Source organism: Cryptococcus neoformans (assembly GCF_000091045.1).
Source record: "Cryptococcus neoformans var. neoformans JEC21 chromosome 2 sequence".
Classification (NCBI taxonomy): Eukaryota; Fungi; Basidiomycota; class Tremellomycetes; order Tremellales; family Cryptococcaceae; genus Cryptococcus; species Cryptococcus deneoformans.
This window is the reverse complement of record NC_006684.1, coordinates 1,224,033-1,242,500: the sequence shown is the minus strand read 5'-3', so window position 1 is coordinate 1,242,500 and position 18,468 is coordinate 1,224,033. Positions and strand designations below refer to the sequence as shown.

At 48.7% G+C, this 18,468-nt stretch overlaps 9 protein-coding genes across 9 annotated transcripts in view; 6 read left to right on the top strand and 3 right to left on the bottom strand.

The window, feature by feature from the left end:
• Positions 1 to 24, top strand: part of CNB04260 (5-aminolevulinate synthase, putative) — a 2,273-nt gene extending 2,249 nt beyond the window's left edge. The window contains exon 4 of the mRNA XM_569249.2: positions 1 to 24. This exon is cut by the window's left edge and continues 1,343 nt beyond it. The gene's annotated coding sequence lies outside the window, so the exon portion shown is untranslated.
• Positions 25 to 843: 819 nt separating this feature from the next.
• On the top strand, positions 844 to 3,817 carry CNB04250 (pheromone receptor 1, putative). Its single transcript, XM_024656597.1, has 6 exons — positions 844 to 2,271; positions 2,328 to 2,396; positions 2,452 to 2,760; positions 2,817 to 3,146; positions 3,196 to 3,603; positions 3,753 to 3,817. Exons 1-5 carry the CDS (start codon positions 2,118 to 2,120, stop codon positions 3,576 to 3,578), a joined length of 1,245 nt encoding a protein of 414 aa, XP_024512298.1. The 5' UTR covers positions 844 to 2,117; the 3' UTR covers positions 3,579 to 3,603; positions 3,753 to 3,817.
• On the bottom strand, positions 3,782 to 4,454 carry CNB04245 (hypothetical protein). Its single transcript, XM_024658776.1, has 3 exons — positions 4,243 to 4,454; positions 4,031 to 4,181; positions 3,782 to 3,973 (listed from the first exon to the last, which is right to left on the bottom strand). Exons 1-3 carry the CDS (start codon positions 4,372 to 4,374, stop codon positions 3,897 to 3,899), a joined length of 360 nt encoding a protein of 119 aa, XP_024514235.1. The 5' UTR covers positions 4,375 to 4,454; the 3' UTR covers positions 3,782 to 3,896.
• A 218-nt stretch (positions 4,455 to 4,672) lies between these two features.
• CNB04240 (cytoplasm protein, putative) lies at positions 4,673 to 5,977 on the top strand. Its single transcript, XM_569247.2, has 7 exons — positions 4,673 to 4,863; positions 4,921 to 5,046; positions 5,098 to 5,131; positions 5,194 to 5,373; positions 5,431 to 5,475; positions 5,616 to 5,813; positions 5,875 to 5,977. Coding segments are annotated over exons 1-7 (636 nt in total). The 5' UTR covers positions 4,673 to 4,861; the 3' UTR covers positions 5,926 to 5,977.
• Positions 5,978 to 6,280: 303 nt separating this feature from the next.
• Positions 6,281 to 9,758, top strand: CNB04230 (Endothelin-converting enzyme 1, putative). Its single transcript, XM_569246.2, has 11 exons — positions 6,281 to 6,380; positions 6,436 to 6,731; positions 6,784 to 7,083; positions 7,134 to 7,461; positions 7,516 to 8,651; positions 8,701 to 8,713; positions 8,764 to 8,943; positions 9,000 to 9,130; positions 9,184 to 9,199; positions 9,247 to 9,521; positions 9,569 to 9,758. The coding sequence occupies exons 1-11, from the start codon at positions 6,350 to 6,352 to the stop codon at positions 9,605 to 9,607; spliced, it is 2,745 nt and encodes a 914-aa protein (XP_569246.1). The 5' UTR covers positions 6,281 to 6,349; the 3' UTR covers positions 9,608 to 9,758.
• Positions 9,759 to 9,768: 10 nt separating this feature from the next.
• CNB04210 (hypothetical protein) lies at positions 9,769 to 13,612 on the bottom strand. Its single transcript, XM_024656596.1, has 5 exons — positions 13,451 to 13,612; positions 13,287 to 13,396; positions 13,096 to 13,235; positions 11,031 to 13,008; positions 9,769 to 10,969 (listed from the first exon to the last, which is right to left on the bottom strand). The coding sequence occupies exons 1-3, from the start codon at positions 13,451 to 13,453 to the stop codon at positions 13,130 to 13,132; spliced, it is 219 nt and encodes a 72-aa protein (XP_024512215.1). The 5' UTR covers positions 13,454 to 13,612; the 3' UTR covers positions 9,769 to 10,969; positions 11,031 to 13,008; positions 13,096 to 13,129.
• Positions 9,815 to 12,978, top strand: CNB04220 (hypothetical protein). The gene is made up of 3 exons (XM_569245.2): positions 9,815 to 11,107; positions 11,156 to 12,573; positions 12,626 to 12,978. Exons 1-3 carry the CDS (start codon positions 9,886 to 9,888, stop codon positions 12,884 to 12,886), a joined length of 2,901 nt encoding a protein of 966 aa, XP_569245.1. The 5' UTR covers positions 9,815 to 9,885; the 3' UTR covers positions 12,887 to 12,978.
• A 129-nt stretch (positions 13,613 to 13,741) lies between the features above and the next one.
• CNB04200 lies at positions 13,742 to 16,753 on the top strand. The gene is made up of 11 exons (XM_024656595.1): positions 13,742 to 13,933; positions 13,987 to 14,334; positions 14,384 to 14,512; positions 14,563 to 14,695; positions 14,743 to 15,112; positions 15,169 to 15,486; positions 15,546 to 15,619; positions 15,668 to 15,801; positions 15,852 to 16,001; positions 16,057 to 16,357; positions 16,420 to 16,753. Exons 1-11 carry the CDS (start codon positions 13,802 to 13,804, stop codon positions 16,698 to 16,700), a joined length of 2,370 nt encoding a protein of 789 aa, XP_024512297.1. The 5' UTR covers positions 13,742 to 13,801; the 3' UTR covers positions 16,701 to 16,753.
• CNB04190 (mitochondrial import receptor subunit tom40, putative) lies at positions 16,740 to 18,439 on the bottom strand. Its single transcript, XM_569243.2, has 4 exons — positions 18,232 to 18,439; positions 18,015 to 18,172; positions 17,270 to 17,959; positions 16,740 to 17,206 (listed from the first exon to the last, which is right to left on the bottom strand). Exons 1-4 carry the CDS (start codon positions 18,416 to 18,418, stop codon positions 17,114 to 17,116), a joined length of 1,128 nt encoding a protein of 375 aa, XP_569243.1. The 5' UTR covers positions 18,419 to 18,439; the 3' UTR covers positions 16,740 to 17,113.
• Positions 18,440 to 18,468: the final 29 nt, after the last annotated feature.

The following is an 18,468-nucleotide window of genomic DNA, read 5'->3' as shown; positions in this document are numbered from 1 at the left end:
CCTTGATGAACTACTTGCTGGATCCACATTTTTCCGCTGCAACCAACTGTTTGAACTATGTTATTCCCTCAGACACTACAAGAACTATTTGCAAAACCTTGAAATGAACGAACTAGTACGGTGTGGTGTTGTTTCAACGAGAGTTTGAGGTGAGACACAACAATCGTCGCGAATGCGACAGATAATGAGTCATACACCTGATGTTCCATTATTGCCGCCATCAATCTTTCTATCATTCCAGAGGATATGTACATTACAATTACTGTCGTACCACCATTCCGGAAGCGATCAGCAGCGGCTCAATTGAAAAAATGATCCATCCCAAAGCCCTTAGCATCCTTTCCTTTCACATGCTTTGTGCTACATAGTAGTCATGTACTGGTGCCAACCCCTTTCATCTTGTCCATTCATGACTTCAAAACTTGTTGTCATTTCGGATGAAGCACATTCTATAGGTTACCACTCTCCTGGGCGTACATAAATCCAGTTCACGCCGGCCTTTGAGCGTCTGCTGATTGATGGCACCAAAGAGGGGTATCAAGTAGATCATCTTCTGACCTTTGATTTCTACTCGTTGATTCGGATCCGGATCATGTCCCAAGTCCTTTTTCTCGCGTCCATGGTTTGACGGCGAAGCAGGAGATGGAGACGAGGTTGATGGGTGTGGGCAATAAGGCCATGATTCAAGAGCCAAGAGTTAAAAGTCTAATGAGGAAGGACGGATAAAGAAGGACAGACGAGGGAATCTGATGGTCCGTCGCTACGTAAGGCGAAGGAATCAGGAACAAGCCAAGCGCCGCACGGATGTTTCGGGTCAAAAGTCGATTCTTCGTCGATTGTTCTTTCCTCAACATTCATCGCATTCGGTCTCATCAATTAAAGCCTTATTTCCCGATCGGCACTCAGCGGTCTCTTCCCTCTCATTGTAGCATGCTACCGTCTGCCGCATTCTAGTATACGGCAGGCTGCACATATCAGCTTCTACTCAACTCTCCTATTTACCCTCAGCAAATGCAGCAGCCATTGCTGAAAGATGGCCAGTTTGGCTGCGGCCTGAGGAGAATCTGCGCCGGCACAATGCTTGATCGTCCATCTCGTCTTATATCCGTTCTCTTCTTCCGCTGATGACTTAAGCCTTGAACTATGCTGATGCAACCGCACACTTTGCCGCATCACAGCCACCATTCGGAAACTGGACTTCTCCTCACTCATTCGATGCTTCTGGTCTTTTGCATCCGGTCGGAGTTGTCTCGGTTTGTTCACCATCAACGTCATGCAGCCCATTTACAAACAACAAAGGCGTCCAGAAGGCGTAGAAAGAAACGTTTACCAAGTGCTGGCAGCCTTCGGATCCCAAGATCAGCTGGTTCCACACTTCATTCCATATTTCGCGTGCATCGATTCAACACACAATCATAGTGCTGGGAAAATACACACATGACCTGATCAACCGCCTGTGTGTACACCTTTATCAGCTGTATGTAAACATACTCGTCGTGTGCTCTCTCCCAAATCTTTCCCAGTCTGGACACATTGGACCCCAATCTGCTTCACACAAGACATTCAATACGTACCTGTTTGGCTTCGTACCGACAGTACAAATTGTGCCTTTTCAAGAGCCAGACCTTACTCTGCGCCCTCATCTCGACCACATCCCCAGACCCTCGGCATTCCATCTTTCATACGTAATCGAATAATGCCGAGTGATTAATCGCTGATCGCCTTTCGTAAATTACTTTTAAGACAAGTCAGTCTACACAAACAAAAACATACACCGGAAAGAGGTCAGCTTCTAGCTCTTTTCTTTTCCCTTCTCCCGAAGAGGAAAGGCTAGGCAGAGAGGCTCCAAGAACCTTCAATCTGCCTCTCGTCTGATTGATTGTTGATGGGCAAAAGACCATGAAATCACGAAGGGATCATCATCCTTCAAGGCATCCTTCCATCTCTCTAAGCAAGCTTTGATTGCGATCTGAGAAAGATATTTAAGGGGCTTGACCTCTCTATATCCTTTTTCATTGTCTTTCTACAGCATTCTCATTCATAAGGCTTCCGATTTCGGTCAAAATCAGTAATAAACAAGCGAGAAGACCGTTACAAGTTCAGTTGACAAAACCATAATGGCATTCGCTCATCCTGAGTACCTCGTCCCATCTGTCATCGCTTTAGTCCTGGCTCTTTACCCGTTACCATGGCATCTGCGTACAGGTAACATTGCCACGTTGTCTATGATCTTCTGGATGACCTTACTGAACATCGTGCACATTGTCAACTGTGAGTGGTGTCATGAAGGGGCCGGTAATCATAATTAATCATAACTTCATTTACAGGTATTGTATGGGTTGATAACTCAGCACCGAGAGCGAAGTGGTGGGGCGATATTAGTGCTCTAATCATAGGTAGGTTTTATTCTTTCTTTCCTTCTGTGCTTATGGCATCGCTGAGTATATTCAGTCGCGTACAATTATGCTCTTCCAACTGCCCACCTGGTCCTCGCTAAACAGCTTGAATCCTTTACGTCTTTGCGACCCCATTCCCCGCTGTATGATTCTTCCTCTCGTAAGCGCCACCGCATTTTCGATATCTCAGTCACCATCGGCGCCCCCGTAATTGGATATCTGGTTCACTTGAGCAATATGGACCGAAGATTCTATATTGTAGAGCGATTGGGGCCTCAAGCTGCAACCTATTGGAACGCTTGGGGCGTTATCTGGATGGCTATTGTCCCCATTTTGATTGCCGTTACTGTGGTTGTATACACCAGTAAGCAGTTTCCGCTCATGAGCTTTGTGAAATGCGGCTCACACACAAATATTTAGTCATGGCTCTCGTTAACATCTACCTCCGTAGACAACAGATGCTTTCGCTTATTGCCTCTGATGCTTCCGTCAATCGAGACCAGTTTTACCGTCTCATGTTCCTCACCGTGTCTGAAGTGGGCACTTGCGGCCTTCGGGCCATTTTCAACCTCATGTCTTTCCAAAACGGACCTCAACCCATGGGCCATAGGGGTGCCCCTTTTCACAACTTGAGCAAAATAGAGAGTATCGAATGGTCTTCCACGACGACGAGCGGGAGGTTGACTTTGCATCTTTCTTTTTTCACCGTGGTTGCCTGCAGCTATGTTTTTTTCATGTGCTTCGCCACAAGTGAGTCTATTCTTTATCCACCAAACTGGTGTCGGCTTATAAGAGATAGGCACCGAGACCAAACGCTTCTATTCCAATATTGTTCGCAAAATTTTCCCCTGCATACCCGAATCCCGCACTTCCCGTATTCACAAGCTGGGTTCCGTCGACACTGGCCTGTCTCGCTCCAACGCCACTGGTACCTATTCCTCTGCTACAACCGGTCCTATCTCTCCCACTACCCCCAAAGACATGGATATTTCTTTGGAAGAGATGCTCCATGCACCCGCCTTGGGGAAAAATAGTCATTGGGCCATCAACAGGGGTTTGGACAGGGTTGAGATCACGCCTAGCGTGACAACGCAAGAGAGCAAGTACGATGAGGAAACCGCAGACGCGTTGTATTTACCATCCATGATGAATGAAGAGAAGACTAGCTCTTCAATAGTTTAAAATTTTCCTTTGCCGGGACTGACCTGTAGGTACTCTTGTGGACTTTTGTGCATTATAATTCTCCTCAATATAGATTCTTGGTTGTCAGTTATTCTTTTCTATCTTACATGTGTATCCTGTCCTTTATGCAAAATATGTCAACTGTCCCCGACATGCTGATAAAGTGATTAATAGTGTCAATCTTTGGAATGTCTGTCATCCATCTCGAGTGACAATGATGCATGTTTACACGTTTTCCCGTTGATGTTATTGACCCCTTCAATGGCTAACAATTTGTATCTGCCTTCATCATACGATTGTCATCATAAGATCCCTTCCTTATCTACTGCTGCCAGGAAGGCGATTACACTCCATGTGGGTCCGTGTCGGTTCAGCCGGCAGAGCACAGTAGAATCCTATGACCCAGTAAGTTTGAAGTCTAGCAAAATTGAAAGTAAATTGTCTCAACGCACCGAGAGATTGCATACTCTTAAAAAGAGCTGCACTATGCATAGCAACCTTGACGCAGCTTCTCCCTCCGTTAGGTGTTAATCGACAAAGCTCAGTGTCTGCTTGATCCTCATTCCTTCTTGAGTCAAAAAAGTACTTGGCAGCCGGAGCCTCCTACGTTGTGATATTTCATTCAGTTAGGTATAGCTCGCAATAACCGTAGGTAGATACTGACCTGGATGAACTGTGCAACAGTCTTGTGCTGGTCTGGTGGAGGGGCATTGACTGACGCGTCGGAACGTGGTTTGGGAATGTCGGTGTTGACAGGGACAACGGACGAGGACGAGAATAAGTCGAAGAAGCCCATAGCGAATTATGTCAAGGAAGGCCTGTTGAAAGTTGCAGTTGCAAATATAGATGTAAGTGTCACTTCTTCGTTGGAATCAAGAGCGAACGAACGTAGATGGTGAGCATGGAAGAAGTTGCCGAATGACGTATATGGGGGCTTCGGGCGGCAGCTGCCTAATCAAATTAGTATTGTGTTGTTTTTGACATGTTAGGCGCCTAGGCACCTTTTTATTAATGTTTTTTTACTGCTTGGTCAGCTTTCCCTTGCCTTACGCGAGCACTCCCGCCGGTGGAGAATCCCCGGGCGGTGGACGCGTTTTTGTCCCTGAAAGACCAAAGACAGAATTACTATATCGGGTTATCAATACCCACGCTCTTCCGATGAGTGTGCGCCGACGTTAGTCCTCCCCACGCAGTAATATAAATAATCCTCATCAAGACTTCGTTTTCCGTTTCCCCATCCAACTGGTCTCTGTCCATCAATAATCGCATCCAAGCCATACATAATGTAAGAGACGAGCTTGCTCTTTGGAAGGTCTAGCAATGTAAGCTGACATTTCTTCAGGTCTGACGTCAAGAAGCCTGTCATCATCGTTGCCTTCTACTCTACCTACGGCCACATCTCTGCTCTCGCTGAGGAGGTCATCAAGGGTGTCGAGTCTACTGGCGCTATCGTTAAGCCTTACTTCATGTGAGTATTCAGGCTCTGCTGATGGAGCAGCTCAAACTAACAATGTTTTAGTCAAGAGACTCTCTCTGCTGAAGTCCTTGAAAAGGTTCGTTAGATGACGTGCCTGTCATTTACTTTGAGTACTTCGTATTGACGTTGTCTTCATAGATGTATGCTGGCTCTTCTTTGAAGCCCAAGTACCCTATCATTACTCCCAACGACCTTGTTGAGGCCGATGGTATCATCTTCGGTGCTCCTACACGGTACGGCCGACTCCCTGCTCAGGTCTCAGCCTTCTTCGACCAGACCGGTGGTCTTTGGGCTAAGGGCGCCCTCGTTGGCAAGTTTGTCAGTTAACCAGACATACAAACAATTGCAGCGCACAGAGCTGACACACTTGCGTAGGTTTCCCTCTTCACCTCTGCTGCAGGTCAGCATTCTGGTCACGAAGTATGTGTTGTTTTTCGTTCTTCCATCATTCCCTCTGTCTTTAATACTTCTATACCCTATTCCCTTTCAGTTTGCCACAATCGCTTTCTCTAGTCGCCATTTATACTTGGGCGCATGCCGCTAACTTCACTTGATTACAGTCCACTGCCATCTCCAGCTTCCCCTTCTTTGCCCACCAAGGCCTCGTATATGTCCCCATTGGCTACTCTGAGCCCTCTGTTGGTAACATTGACGAGGTTTCTGGCGGGTCTCCGTATGGAAGCTCTACAGTGGCTGCTTCGGACGGCCACTTGCAGCCCACCGTTAAGGACCTCAGAATCGCCGCCCACCAGGGCAAGGTGTGTAGCTTCATAGTGTGAAAGAAAGACTAAATATGAAAACTGACATGATGGTTTTTAGTATTTTGCCGATTTTGTTGGCACCTTTGTCAGGGGCAAGAACATCGCTTAAATAGTTGACTTTAGAACTGTATGAAGAAGTATAAAACATTATGCATTTGAACGCAACGTTGATACGAAAGAGGTGGATAACCATAAATAAGCGGAGTTGTGCAGCAAATGACGGCATCTCCGAATGGCATCCTGCTATCTCTGTAATTGATATCCATGTTGTCATTGGTAAGTATTCCCAGTCTCTTTGGTATGTGAATAGAAGGATGGCGTCGGCGAAATGTTACATGCATGGTCAATAAACTGGGTGCGACAAGAAGCCTCCATCGCAACCTGACCGGGGGACGACGTGTTATCAGTCGCGCCCCTGACGCAATGTCCGCTCTCAGTTCGCTCGCTCAGCTCAGTTTCGTCATTCGAATTCTCGTTCGTTGTCACTTTGACTCCATTCGTACACTTTTGTATTAGCTCGCTTGTTTACCATCATGGCAGAGCCACGGGCTTCTACTGACGAAGGTCTGTCAACCAAATTTCCCTCTGGCACCCGTGACTGTCTGACGTTTCTTGTTAGAGAGTGCCCCTCTCCTCAATTCTCAGACCCACGCAACATCTTCAGCCTTTTCTCGCCCCAAGACAACCAGAGAAAAGGCTCTAGCGGCTATTGCCGTCCTTTTCTTACTTTTGGCCAGTCTTTTTATTGGTCTGTTTGCTGGCGCTGAAACCTCTTACAAGAAGGAGAAGGGCAAACACCACAGTGGTGGTGGCGGCGGCTGGGCAACATTAACCGAGACCAAGACTGATACCCAAACTGAGACTGCTACAGCGACTACTACTCATATTGGTCAGCCTACGGGGACTCCTGCACCTGTAAGCTTCCCGGTGTGCTGCATTTCTATCCGCCGATGCTGACTTCCTTTAGTCCGTCTGCCTCACCCCCGAATGTGTTAAACTCGCTGCCTCTATCCTCTCGGCCCTCAACACTTCTGCAGATCCTTGTGATGATTTCTACCAGTTTGCCACTGGTGGTTGGCAGGAATCCAACTCTATTCCGGAGGACCGAGGCTTGTACGGAGCCTTCAACGAAGTTTCGGACAACAACAAAAAGTTAATCCTCAAAGTGCTCGGCTCTATTCCGGATGAGAAGCCTGGTAAGGATGCTACTGTCGATGAAAGGAATCTCGCCAAGCTCAAGACTGTATATACGAGTTGCATGGACATTGTACGTATTGTTATTGGATCCAGCCTGCGTCATATCTGATATATACTCAGGACACTCTCAACGACATTGGTGAGAAACCCCTCATCGACCTTGTCGAGCATGTTCTTGATATTTTTGGCGAGTTTGATGTCTCTTCTCAAATCGACAATGCCCTCGCAGACGCAGAGCCTTACAAAGGTGCCTATGACGAGTCTTACAGGCTCCCAGACGAGCTTGTTGCTGCCGCTACAAAGGTCGAAGAGATCAAAGAGCTCAAAAAGGCTGTCTTAACCCCTGGCGCTGAGAGGGAAAAAGTGGAACTCGAGCACACTCTTAACAAGGCCGATGTGGAGAGGAGACACAAGCTTACCAAGACCCTTGCCTGGCTCCATTCTCGAGGCAAGTAACTTTTTCTTTGATCACAAATTGCTCTCTATTCTGACACTATCATAGGTGTTCAAGGCCTAATCAACTTTGAGATTGAGGGCGATGCTGGAGGTGAAGACTCTCAAATCCAAAGTCTCTGGCTCTACCAGGCCGAAGGCGGTCTTCCTTCAAAGGAGTACTATGACGAAGCCCCTATTCTTGACCTGTATCACTCTGTCATCCGCGATATCCTCACTGAGTTAGCCCAGCGCACTTCTGCCGAAATGGAGGGGCGTGGATGGGTGGAAGACCTTGCCGCTCTGGATAAAGAGTTGATAGGCGATGATTCATGGCCTTGGCCTTGGCCAGGAAAGGGTGACGATGATGAAGATGGCGACCGCCGTCGCCCTCCTTCTCGTGAGCCAATCGACAAGAGGATGGACAAAGTCGCAAGTCAGGTATTGAAATTTGAAAAGGATCTCGTCAAGGCAGGCGCGGACCCTGAATACCTATTCAATCCTCACTACGCTTATAACCCCTACTCTACCTCTGCCGTTTCCGATGCGCTCCCCTTCCTCGATATCCCCACATATCTCTCTGCTTTTGCTCCCAGGACTTTCCCCGAGAACATTACTGTGACATACCCTCCGTATCTCAAAGCTGTCACGCGACTGGTCGAGCAGACGCCTGACGAGGTTCTGTCTGGTTACTTTGTCACTCGTCTTGCGTTGACTTACGCGGACGCTCTCGGACCCAAGACTGAGGTGAAGAAGAGTGTCAGAAGGTTGCAAGAGGTTCTGAAGGGTATTAAACCCGGTACTGAAGAGAATCGACAGGATGTTTGCTTGGCCTGGGTTGACGATATCGTTGGTTTCATCGCCGGTCGTGAATTTGTCCGCGAAGCCTTCTCCCCTGAGGCCAAGTCTGAGGGTGAGCGCATCATCCGATCCATCGTTTCTGCTTTCCACGCCAAGCTTCCTCACATCTCATGGATGGATGAGGAGTCTGCCGCTGCTGCTCAGAAAAAGGCGGACGCTATCATCCCCAAGGTTGGATACCCTCTCTTCCCAGACACTACCAAGCCTGAGAGCTTGGAAGCTTGGTATGCTAGGGTGAACATAGATAAGGAGGACTTCTTCGGCAATGTGCTCCGGTCTACCTTGGTGGAAGAGTCTAGAGTTTGGTTGGGCTTGGGTAAGAGAAGAAATAGAGACTCTTGGGAGGTGGGTTTTCAGTCCAACTATCGAAGGTCATTGCTGATGAATAATGTAGATGTACCCTCAGAGTAAGCCTTGACTGCACATTTTCGTGGTGCCAACTGATTTTCGCTTCTAGCCGTCAACGCTTATTACTCTCCTCCTGACGGTGAAATTGTTTTCCCTGCCGGTATCCTTCAACCCCCCTTCTACTCTCTTTCTTGGCCTGCACACTTGCGATACGGCGCTTTTGGAGCTGTTGCTGCTCACGAGCTGACTCATGCCTTTGACAACTCTGGATCTCAATACGACGAGAAAGGTCAGTCCAATCTTGTGCCCATAGGTATGGATATGGATGCTGATGCGCATTGGAAGGACGATTGAGGGACTGGTGGACTAAAAAGACTGTAGAGGACTTTGAAAAGCGTGCGCAATGTGTTGCCAGGCAGTACTCCAAGTACTGGGTATATGATGCCGAGGGTAAGAAGGTGTTTGTGAACGGCAACGTGAGTGATCGGAATAGGGGAGGCGCCGTTTACTGACGCATAGTATCCTATAGCTCACCAACGGAGAGGGTATGTCTCAATTCTGCCCGCCCGGTATTAAGCTAATGCACTTATAGACATTGCCGATTCTGGTCTTGCGCAGGCCTACACTGCATGGAAGAACTCTGTCTCTGACAGCCCCTCATCTGAACGGCTCCCTGGTCTTGACTACTCTGATGACCAGCTCTTCTTCCTCGCCTTTGCACGTGTCTGGGCTCAACTTACTCGACCTGCCACCGCCGTCTCAAGGATTAGGACCGATCCTCACTCTCCTCCTTATTGGAGGGCTGTGGGTACGTTGAGGAACCTGGAGGCGTTCCATGAGGCCTGGGGTTGCAAAACGGGCAGCCGTGTAAGTACTTTCATATGCCATAAGTGATTGGCGCTTACGGGGCACAGATGAACCCTCCTAAGGAGGAACAGTGCGAGCTGTGGTAAGAACGATAAGATAGTAAACTAGCAAATTTCATTGAATGTACCAAATATAGCAGAAGACACTATTGCCAAGCGCACCGCTTACATCCGAAGGCTGACGAGGGGGCACGGACCACAGCTCGGTGTGTCTAGCGCGTTTGACTTTGGTACCATCAGATGAAGTCATCTTCCTTTGTGACATATAAAATCCTACCGTGGCTTTCCATAACTTTCTTTCTTCTTCCTTCTTCCTTCTTTCCACGCATCCCTCTGATATTCTCATCCCTACAGGTATCGCCACTATGCCCCTCAAAAGAAGGGGCTCCGCAAAGAATAAAAAGACGCAAAGGAAGTCTCGTCAGCCAGCATCAGAATCTCCTGTCCTCGAGAACGACCCCATTCCAACTCCGAGTATCCTTCCAAGTCCATTCATTACCCCTCCAGCCGAGCCTGCTCAGACAGTTCAGCCTTTTGAGTTGACTCCTGCCCGATACCAAGATCCTCGAGCCGAATACGATAAGTATGCTATGCGTTCTCACTCCCAGCCATCATTGGAGCTCACCCCCACCGAGCCTGGTACTCCACCTTCAGTGGCTTCTTTCGCCCATCCAGCTCTTTCTTTAACTCACAGCCGACCTCACCAAGACAGTTCATTGTCGGAGACCGCTCAACTCCCGCTTCAGTTGCGCAACTTCGTCAGCTCCTCAATGTCACCCAAGGAAATTGATCATGTCGTCAACCTGTTCGAAGCCAGCCCTGTCCCATTCGACCCCTCTATCTTATTCAATAAGAATATGAGCTCGGAAGAGGTAGAGAATATGCTGATGGAGGAATATAAGGCTCGGGTCAAGCTGCATGAAGAAAAGGTGAAAGCAAATGGGCAAACGACAATGAAGAACCAACATGACCCGGCTGTATTGAGACCAGGAGGCGTTATACTAGATGCATACGGCCAGAACCATCATCATCATGTCCGTCATGGGCCGTTACAGTCTTTCTCAGAAGGAATGTCTGAGCTGGGAGTTGACCTGGGACAACAAAGCCCTTCGGACCGTCTGCATGCCTTCTATGGATCCGGACAAATGCTCACACCGAGAGGTGCCGAAGGGGATACAACATCAAACAAAACCCCCGCCTCTTCATTTCACCTTGAATCTGAAGGAGACCTGAGGTCTGAAAACGGTGTGATAAGCGAAAGAAAGAAAAGGAAGAATGCTAAGAAGAAGGAAAGGGAGAAAGAGAAGAAGAAGGAAAAGCAAGCTGCTTCTGCGAAGTACCAGGAAGAGCCAATAGAACAGGATGAAGAAGAAGGCGTGATCCAGATGGCGGTGAAGGAAGATGTTGGGTGGCCTGCCGTCAAAGGAATGGCAGAAACGCTTTCGGAGGCTGTGGAAGGTGCCCTATTCAGCCCCAGCGCCGAATCAGTCACAACGTACGAAAAACTTACAACTCCCCTAAGCGCTCATGAAGAAAGGCTTCCAACTCCTCCACCAACCAACGGGGATGAGACCAAGAGGTGTGAGAGTAAGTTGCTACCCATCACAAAGCCTCTGTGTTGACAAGTCAATCCAGAAGAGCTCGTATCTGAGAAGCAGGTCGAAAATAAACTCGTCGTAACCATCACCAACTTTGAAAACCCTGCTGAGGACGACCTAGTCGCGTTTGCTGCCAGTCTTTCATACGAGTATTCAACCGGTACACCCACAACTCCTTTGAGCGTTCCCGCTTCGCCTGATGAGATTTCAAAGCGAAAGTTCGGATCTACCGCCGGTAAAATCAGGACGTTTGCTCCTTTCGATGACTGGGCTAACGTGGTGAGCGTGAACGATACTGATCAAAAGCAAGAGGATGAGGTTCCAGCCTCTCAAGAAGGTCTGGCAGTGATAGAGGAATGCGAAGAGGAGTCGCTAGAGGAGTCTAGGCAAGAAGGTCTTCAGACTATGCCCGAAGCTCGAGAATCGCTGTCTGTCACGCATATAAATGAAGCAGAGGATCCAACAGTTGACAGCCGTGGTTCGCCCAAGGTTGAGCCTACCAGCCCCGATAGGGAAAGCTCTGAGACTTCGCCGGTGATAAGGGAGCAGCCGACTACTATCTATCGCATTCCCTCCGAGCTTTCAAACTCTCGTCGTAACTCTGACGCTGTTATAACTTCACCCACTTCTCAAGATTTCAATCAACCTGAGGGAAATCATCCTTCCCCCGCAAAGCCAATTTTCTTAGTAGAGAGACGAGATCAACCAGTCAGGGTGGAATCAAAGGATGATAATACACCTAGACCTGTAGTTTTGGAAAGAACGATGTCTACTCCCGTGCCAATTGAAGTTCCTCCTTCGTATAACGATTGTCAACAAGATCGATTAACTTTGACTTCTCTGCGGCGCAACAACTCTTGGGGCACAGGCCATCCTCGGCAGTCGTATTCGGCCCAGTCTTCTCCTGAAAAGCAAAAATCGCGACCTTTGCCTGGTTACCAGCACATGGTCGAGATCACTTTCAGTTCGGGTAGGCCTCACTCCAACTTTGCGTCTCAATCTTCTTCGATGAATACCGGCCTCAATTTCTCAAGGCCACTTTCTCTTCCAACATCTCCCGAGAAAGCAAGGATAGGCCCCCTACCCCAGTCATTCCCCCTTGACCGTTCCTGGACCATGTATTACTCCGACACATCCGAGAAAGGACAACATAAACATCGTTTGCACCTCCAGAGCGCCCACGAATACAACTCTGGCCTTGTCACCGTCTTCAACGCAACTGACCTTGAGGAGTTCTTTGGAGGGTGGAAGGCGTTGCGGCGGGCCATTGCGGAAACAAAGGGAAGAGAGATTGAGCCGAGGGGTATGTCAATGCAAGGAGGAGCAGGGTTGGGTGCCGACTTGATGAATGACGATACAAATCTACACTTGTTCGCTGATGATATCAAGCCAATGTGGGAAGACAAAATGTGTGGAAAAGGAGGGAAGTTCATGATGGCGGGAGATGCTGCCTTGGTAAGTCTTCCAACTTACCCTGCTTTATCACTCTAACAAACAAACGAGTCAGATGGACAACGTCTTTCTCGATATCTGTCTGCTCCTTATAGGCGGGTCCCTCTCTGATGCCGTTCCATCCCCATCTGGAGCAAGGGCCAAATCGATCATTTGTGGCGTCGCTATCTCTCGTCGAAAGATGACCAGACTTGAGATCTGGCTGGGAGGCGAGGATGGCCCCGACCCGATGTGGGTAGACAGCGTATATACCCATTTCTCAAGATGCTTCCCGCAAATCAGGCTATTCCCTTACAAACCCTTCGGGAGACCTTGAAAGAAGATTGGAAAGGGAAATGTATGTATAGCAGTAGTGTCACTTTCGGTATCCTATCATTAGCATAGTCATTATGTATCGTGAACTTCGAGTTGGCGATGTCTCGGTAACTGGCAAGGGAGCTGGAGGGATGTGAGTATACCAACATAGATCAGGACACTTGCCTGACCCTCCCGTCCGAACGAAAGAGGAGGTTATCAGTTACATACAAGTATACTCGGTCTATCGTTGCCCAATAAAGGATCATGATCCCAAAATTATAGTGACCGCCATTGCTATGCACGCCAGAGAAACATAGGGTGATAACCGCTCTCCTATCCTAGCACACTTGAAGAACAGCCCAAGGAATCTAGACAACGGTCAATCATGCGAAACTGAAGCAAAAACAATCAAGACTTACCCTTCTCGATTCCGGTCAACCAAACTAGGAGCAGTCCCGCGAACGTATGTGCACGTGCATATAAGGAGGAGAAGGACAAGGAGAAGCGACTGAAAGTTGAACAAGGCAGACTATGGGCGTACAAGTCAGCCATTGAGGATGTGAAGAAGATTGGGCTAACGCACCATAGGTATGGATGTCCCGCAGTTTGGTGAGCAATGTTTCTTTTTCGTTCGGCAGAATTAGTGCGCTGCTCAGGCAGTATGACCACTAGTTGTGCTGGTAACCCTTTGGAGCTGATTGAGAAAAGGCAGACTGTGGGATTCAAAGGTGTAAACCAGAATGACGAGCGAAGGAACGCTGAATGCGGCAGATGGCCGGGCGACGATTGAGAATGTGGACCGCGCGTGGTGGTGGTGGGTGACAAGCAATTCCGCGACCGATTTTACTATTGAATGCATTCTTCACTTCCACTCAGCAACAAAACAGCTGGCGAACGGCACATCAAGACCGAATCGCAAGCTTACGAGGCCATCATGAGCCAGTCAAGCGACAGGAGCCTCAAGAGGACTGACAGTAGCGGCTCTAAAGGCTCAACAATGTCGTCCTTAGCATCCGCATCTGCGGGGTCTTCAAAGCCAATGAAAAAGATGGGAAGCTTGAGCTCTGTAAGCATGGCAGTATATGCGTCCTCCAAATATATCTCATAACATGTGGATAGTTTCAAGCGTCGCTCAACTTCAAATCTCATGGCTCGGGGTCAAACAAAAAGGAGCAAGACCGTAAACTCATGCCGCCGCCTTCAAGATCTGTATCCCCAGTCAAGATGGGCTCGTTTCGCAAGGCGCCAGAGACAAGTAGCAGCTCAAAGGCAGTAAAAATCCCTAGTACCAAAGTAAAGGGCAAGGGCAAAGGTCCAGAGGTTATTGAGGTGCTCAGCAGTGACGAAGAGGAGGAGCGTCAAGCAAAGGTGACAAGGAAAGAGTCGGAGCCAGCGCAATCTGCGAGGAAGGAAGAGAAGAGGGATACAGCACAGATGTGGGCCGATCTTTATGCCCCAACGGTTGAAGTAAGTTTTTGGAAAGGTTTATTGTACCACTATCTAAACATCACCGCAGGCGGATCTGGCCCCAGGTAAAGCTCGAATACAGAAAGTCAAGGGGTGGCTTCACGAGTCACTTTATGGATATCCTGCTGATGTGCAACCACCTCCTCTCCCTACACGTGACAAGTTACGAAAGTATAGGGTCCGTATTTGGCGTTTGCATTCAAGATTATGGTTAACTTTCGATGACAGCGGATACTACTCATGACGGGACCAGCTGGGGGCGGCAAGACGACTACAGTCAGATTGCTGGCAGAACAGATGGGAGTGGATATCATTGAATGGGGAGAAAGCGTTGAGGAATGGAGCCTAGGGACTGGCATAGGTACGCCTGTCGTATGTCAACATTCAACCGCTGATTCCTCGCCCCAGAGCGCGAATCCTCAATATCTAAATTCTCTTCCTTCCTGTCTCGTAACTCTTATCCATCCTTGAACCTCTCCCAATCGCCTTTATCTTCCTCTTCTCGATCGGTCTCCCAGTCTAGACCTCGACTCATCCTACTGACCGCTTTACCGAATCTGACTCATCTGCCTACTCGAGATGCTTTTCATGAGGCTCTCCTGACATTTTGTCAAACTTTTACTCACTCTTCTTGTCCCATGATCATTATACACAGTGATGCAGGGTCAGGGGGAAGAGCTGAAGAGAGCTGGATGGATAGAGATAAAGGCGGGAGAGAAGGAGCGGTGGACCTTGTTGGGAAAGATGTTAAGAACGGACCATGGTGCCAGGAAATAGAGCAAGTCGCAACTTCCATTCCTTCGAGGGCAGGAGCTAATAAAAAAAACCTGTTAGCTTCATACCTGTTGCACCAACTTTCATCCTCAAAGCTCTCAACCGTGTGATCTCTCTCACCCCTCTTCCCCCAGCGCAACGCCCTGTAAAAGCCACACTTCAGCTGATCGCACAATCTTCGAATGGTGACCTCAGGTCGGCTATAAATTCTCTACAACTATTGTGTGGTGGACGGAAACATGGAGACAAGGATAAAGTTGGGAAGAAACGAAAAGAAAGAGAAGAGGAAGTTGCTTCTGCGAAAGGCAGAGGCAAGGGGCGCGGGAGTATGGGTGGGAGAGGAGCAAAGTTGGATGTGAGCTTCGAGCTAAGAGCTGTGTGCGTATTACCGATAAACCGATAACGAACGGGGAATGAAAGAGCTGATGATGTACCAGACTGGATGCTGTTACACGGAAAGAGCAATCACTCAATTTATTTCACGCACTTGGTAAAGTATTCTATAATAAACGTAAGCGTGAAAACAAGATCTGCAATACGATGGACTGACAACGGGCAGGCCTCGGTGACCCAGATGAAGGGAAAGATGAAGATCAAGAAGTTCTCTCAGCCATTCGCCAATTACCGCCAGACGACCCCTTACCACAGCATTTGTCTGGATACACCCGCCGAAAAGCGCTTGTTCAGATGGAGGTACGCTGGTTCGACTAGTCATTCAAATGCATGCTGACTGAAAAGCAAAGGATTTTATACCGAGTATACCTATCGACGCATCTTCTTTTGCTCTTTGGACTCACCAAACCTTCCCCTCATTTTGTACTGACATCGAACAAGTGGCTGAGGGGATGGACTATCTCTGTGTGGCTGATGTGATGCGTACCGATGATGACATTGTAAGCGAGTTTTACAGGAATTCCGGTTTTAATTGTTGACCACGGAATCGCACAGTGGCATTCTTCGCCGCAATCAATCGCGTACTCCCTCTACTTGACCATCCGTGGTATACACCTTGCCCTTCCTTCACCTGTTACTCGTAATCATCAAAAAGTATTAAAACCTCAATTCTTCAAAGCCTTCGCCCAAGGTCGAGATAACCAGCTTGCTTTGGAAGGGGTGGGACGATATTTGGAGAAGAAAGGCACAGTAGCCAACAATCGTGAGGCAGCTGCCTGGGGCGGGCTGGTAGGCAAGAGAGCGATGGCGTGTGAGATGGTGCCAATGATGGTTAAAATACAGTCTCTCTCCAATTGTATGTTTTGTCTCTTTCCGTACCCTCGCACAACATCTGTAAATAACGTCACTTCTCGACAGACCCCCTCCTCCCTCCCTCTGCTCAGCCTTTAGTACTTCCGCCATATACCCCTCTAACTCAGTTTTGCATCTCATTAACTCAAGATGAACTCACAGCGAAGGCAGAGCTAGGCGAGGATGAAGGGGAGAATCTAGAGGCTACGATGGCGGGCGATAACGGGGTGGGAGATGTGAGAGGTCATGAGCACCTTGGAGAGAGTGTTTGGGACGATGAGGGCGTGGAAGACGACGAAGGGGAAGAGGATTATTTGGTGGACGATGATATTGTCGACTGGGACTAGAAATCAAACGTTGTATCAATCTTATAATCAGTTGTAATAGCTCATCATGTCATCATGTCATCACTGCCAGCTTTCTCCAGAATCCTTCTATCAAGTACAAATCACGATCCTTGAAAGGTGATCCATGCGTGCGTTGATACAGGTAATGTGTAAAAGCCCAAACTGTTAATCAAAAATTGAACTGATTTCGCGGCTTCCTCACTCTCTCCTCTCCTCTAATAGATTTCACAATTTTCACCAGAGCTAAGAAACACAACCATTATCACCCGCTCATTACCCTCCTATTTCATTATCCTTCTTTCTCTCCTCACATGCTACGTCCTTCAAAACCCTTCAACAGATTTAGCTGTCATACCACCGCATTCCCTAGACGTCCTCCGTCTCATCACACTCGAGCCTGAACCTCTAACAATTTACACAGGGGTCAACATGCCGGCGGCAATCATCTCCTCCTGGGTCATCGTAGAGGACTCAATCATAATGCCAACACCAAACTTGGAGGCGTTCTGCTCAATGCGTCAGCTGTCTTCATAAGGAAAAAAAGAAAACAAGTAAAAAAAAAAACATACTTTGGCGTGGTCAATCTCTCCGGCAACAAGGAAGGCGAAAGCAGGAGTGAACCTCTGTTCGAGGTACATGCCAACTTTGCCCGCGCTGTCAATCTGTCCCCTGAAAGTAGCCATTCTGAAGTCGTACTTGGCAGCCAAAGTTGTCAGAGCCTCCCTCTTGGCAGGGCCCAACATGGACTGCGGTCGGAGGATGGTCTGGAAGTCAAGGGCAACGTCAACCTTGTCGGAAAGCTTCTGGTAATAAGTAGCTTGGACGTTGCCATCAGGTTGGAGATGGCCGGTAGCTATCCAGCTGGGGACGAAGGGGGAAGGAAGGCCAGGGGTGGTAGGGGTAAGGGCTGCAACGGGGTTGGGCAAGGAGGTCAGCTTGGCGACGTAAGAGGTTGCGGTCTGGAGGATGGCGGGTTCGGGATATTGGATCACAGTCTCGAAACCAAGGGAAAGTCGGGGAGAGACGGAGTGAAGGAGGGAAGCCATGTGGATACCGGTAAAGTCAAGGAGGTTGGGGTTGATGGATTTCCAGGAGAAGGTGTAGTGGTCTCCAATGTGGTCATGTTCGAACTGAACCATGGTGTGGCCGGGTTTGTCGGTAACCTGAGCCTGGATCTTGGAGAGGTCTCGGGCGGACCAAGTTTGGTTGGCACGCATGGTCAAAGAGCCGCTACCGTCAAGACCACCTTGTAAGAAGGTCTGCGGCAAATTAGTTTTCCATCGTCTTCCTTTTTCCCCTTGTCTCTCGACGCACCTTGGCATTAGCAAAGATGACACCAAAATTGTAAGCAGCGGGCCGGGTGGTGGATCCGAGAGAGAAGGAATGTGTCAACTGGAAGGCGGGATTACCAGAAATGACCTTAGCCACATCTGCTCTGGCACCGTCAAACATCCAGTTGGCGAGTTGCACCTCTGCCGCCATTGTCAGCCGTTCCGGGCCATTTTTTTCTCCCTGTTCCCCCTAAACTCACGCTGCGCATCCCTGGTCAAGTTTTCCACGGTACCGGGCTGGACCAAACCCATATTCTCCTTCCAGCCGTGGAATTTGGCATAAGTGTTCAAGACAGGGCCGGAAACGGGGTGGAAGACGTTGGCGACAGCATCGAGGTACGGTGTGAATGCGCTCGGCCCAGCAGGCTTCTCTGTGGGGATGGACATCGTTTTTTTGGTTGGATATAGGGAATGGAAAGAGAAGATGATTTGTATGG

Excerpts from the sequence above, each read along its gene's own strand:
- CNB04220 (XM_569245.2), top strand. The coding sequence starts at position 9,886 with ATGCCCCTCAAAAGAAGGGGCTCCGCAAAGAATAAAAAGACGCAAAGG. Across the intron at positions 11,108-11,155 it reads TGAGACCAAGAGGTGTGAGA|AAGAGCTCGTATCTGAGAAG; the intron begins GTAAGTTGCTAC and ends AAGTCAATCCAG. Across the intron at positions 12,574-12,625 it reads TGGCGGGAGATGCTGCCTTG|ATGGACAACGTCTTTCTCGA; the intron begins GTAAGTCTTCCA and ends CAAACGAGTCAG.
- CNB04250 (XM_024656597.1), top strand. The coding sequence starts at position 2,118 with ATGGCATTCGCTCATCCTGAGTACCTCGTCCCATCTGTCATCGCTTTA. Across the intron at positions 2,272-2,327 it reads CATCGTGCACATTGTCAACT|GTATTGTATGGGTTGATAAC; the intron begins GTGAGTGGTGTC and ends CTTCATTTACAG. Across the intron at positions 2,761-2,816 it reads TACTGTGGTTGTATACACCA|TCATGGCTCTCGTTAACATC; the intron begins GTAAGCAGTTTC and ends ACAAATATTTAG.
- CNB04240 (XM_569247.2), top strand. Across the intron at positions 5,047-5,097 it reads ATCGTTAAGCCTTACTTCAT|TCAAGAGACTCTCTCTGCTG; the intron begins GTGAGTATTCAG and ends ACAATGTTTTAG. Across the intron at positions 5,476-5,615 it reads GTCAGCATTCTGGTCACGAA|TCCACTGCCATCTCCAGCTT; the intron begins GTATGTGTTGTT and ends ACTTGATTACAG.
- CNB04230 (XM_569246.2), top strand. The coding sequence starts at position 6,350 with ATGGCAGAGCCACGGGCTTCTACTGACGAAG. Across the intron at positions 6,381-6,435 it reads ACGGGCTTCTACTGACGAAG|AGAGTGCCCCTCTCCTCAAT; the intron begins GTCTGTCAACCA and ends GTTTCTTGTTAG. Across the intron at positions 6,732-6,783 it reads CTACGGGGACTCCTGCACCT|TCCGTCTGCCTCACCCCCGA; the intron begins GTAAGCTTCCCG and ends GACTTCCTTTAG.
- CNB04210 (XM_024656596.1), bottom strand. Across the intron at positions 13,236-13,286 it reads GTTGACCGGAATCGAGAAGG|ATTCCTTGGGCTGTTCTTCA; the intron begins GTAAGTCTTGAT and ends ACCGTTGTCTAG.
- CNB04190 (XM_569243.2), bottom strand. The coding sequence starts at position 18,418 with ATGTCCATCCCCACAGAGAAGCCTGCTGGGCCGAGCGCATTCACACCG. Across the intron at positions 17,960-18,014 it reads TCATCTTTGCTAATGCCAAG|ACCTTCTTACAAGGTGGTCT; the intron begins GTGCGTCGAGAG and ends AATTTGCCGCAG. Across the intron at positions 17,207-17,269 it reads GAGAGATTGACCACGCCAAA|AACGCCTCCAAGTTTGGTGT; the intron begins GTATGTTTTTTT and ends CGCATTGAGCAG.
- CNB04245 (XM_024658776.1), bottom strand. The coding sequence starts at position 4,374 with ATGGGCTTCTTCGACTTATTCTCGTCCTCGTCCGTTGTCCCTGTCAAC. Across the intron at positions 4,182-4,242 it reads CTGTTGCACAGTTCATCCAG|GAGGCTCCGGCTGCCAAGTA; the intron begins GTCAGTATCTAC and ends ATCACAACGTAG. Across the intron at positions 3,974-4,030 it reads TAAGAGTATGCAATCTCTCG|GATTCTACTGTGCTCTGCCG; the intron begins GTGCGTTGAGAC and ends ACTGGGTCATAG.
- CNB04200 (XM_024656595.1), top strand. The coding sequence starts at position 13,802 with ATGAGCCAGTCAAGCGACAGGAGCCTCAAGAGGACTGACAGTAGCGGC. Across the intron at positions 15,620-15,667 it reads TAAAGTATTCTATAATAAAC|GCCTCGGTGACCCAGATGAA; the intron begins GTAAGCGTGAAA and ends GACAACGGGCAG. Across the intron at positions 15,802-15,851 it reads AAGCGCTTGTTCAGATGGAG|GATTTTATACCGAGTATACC; the intron begins GTACGCTGGTTC and ends TGAAAAGCAAAG.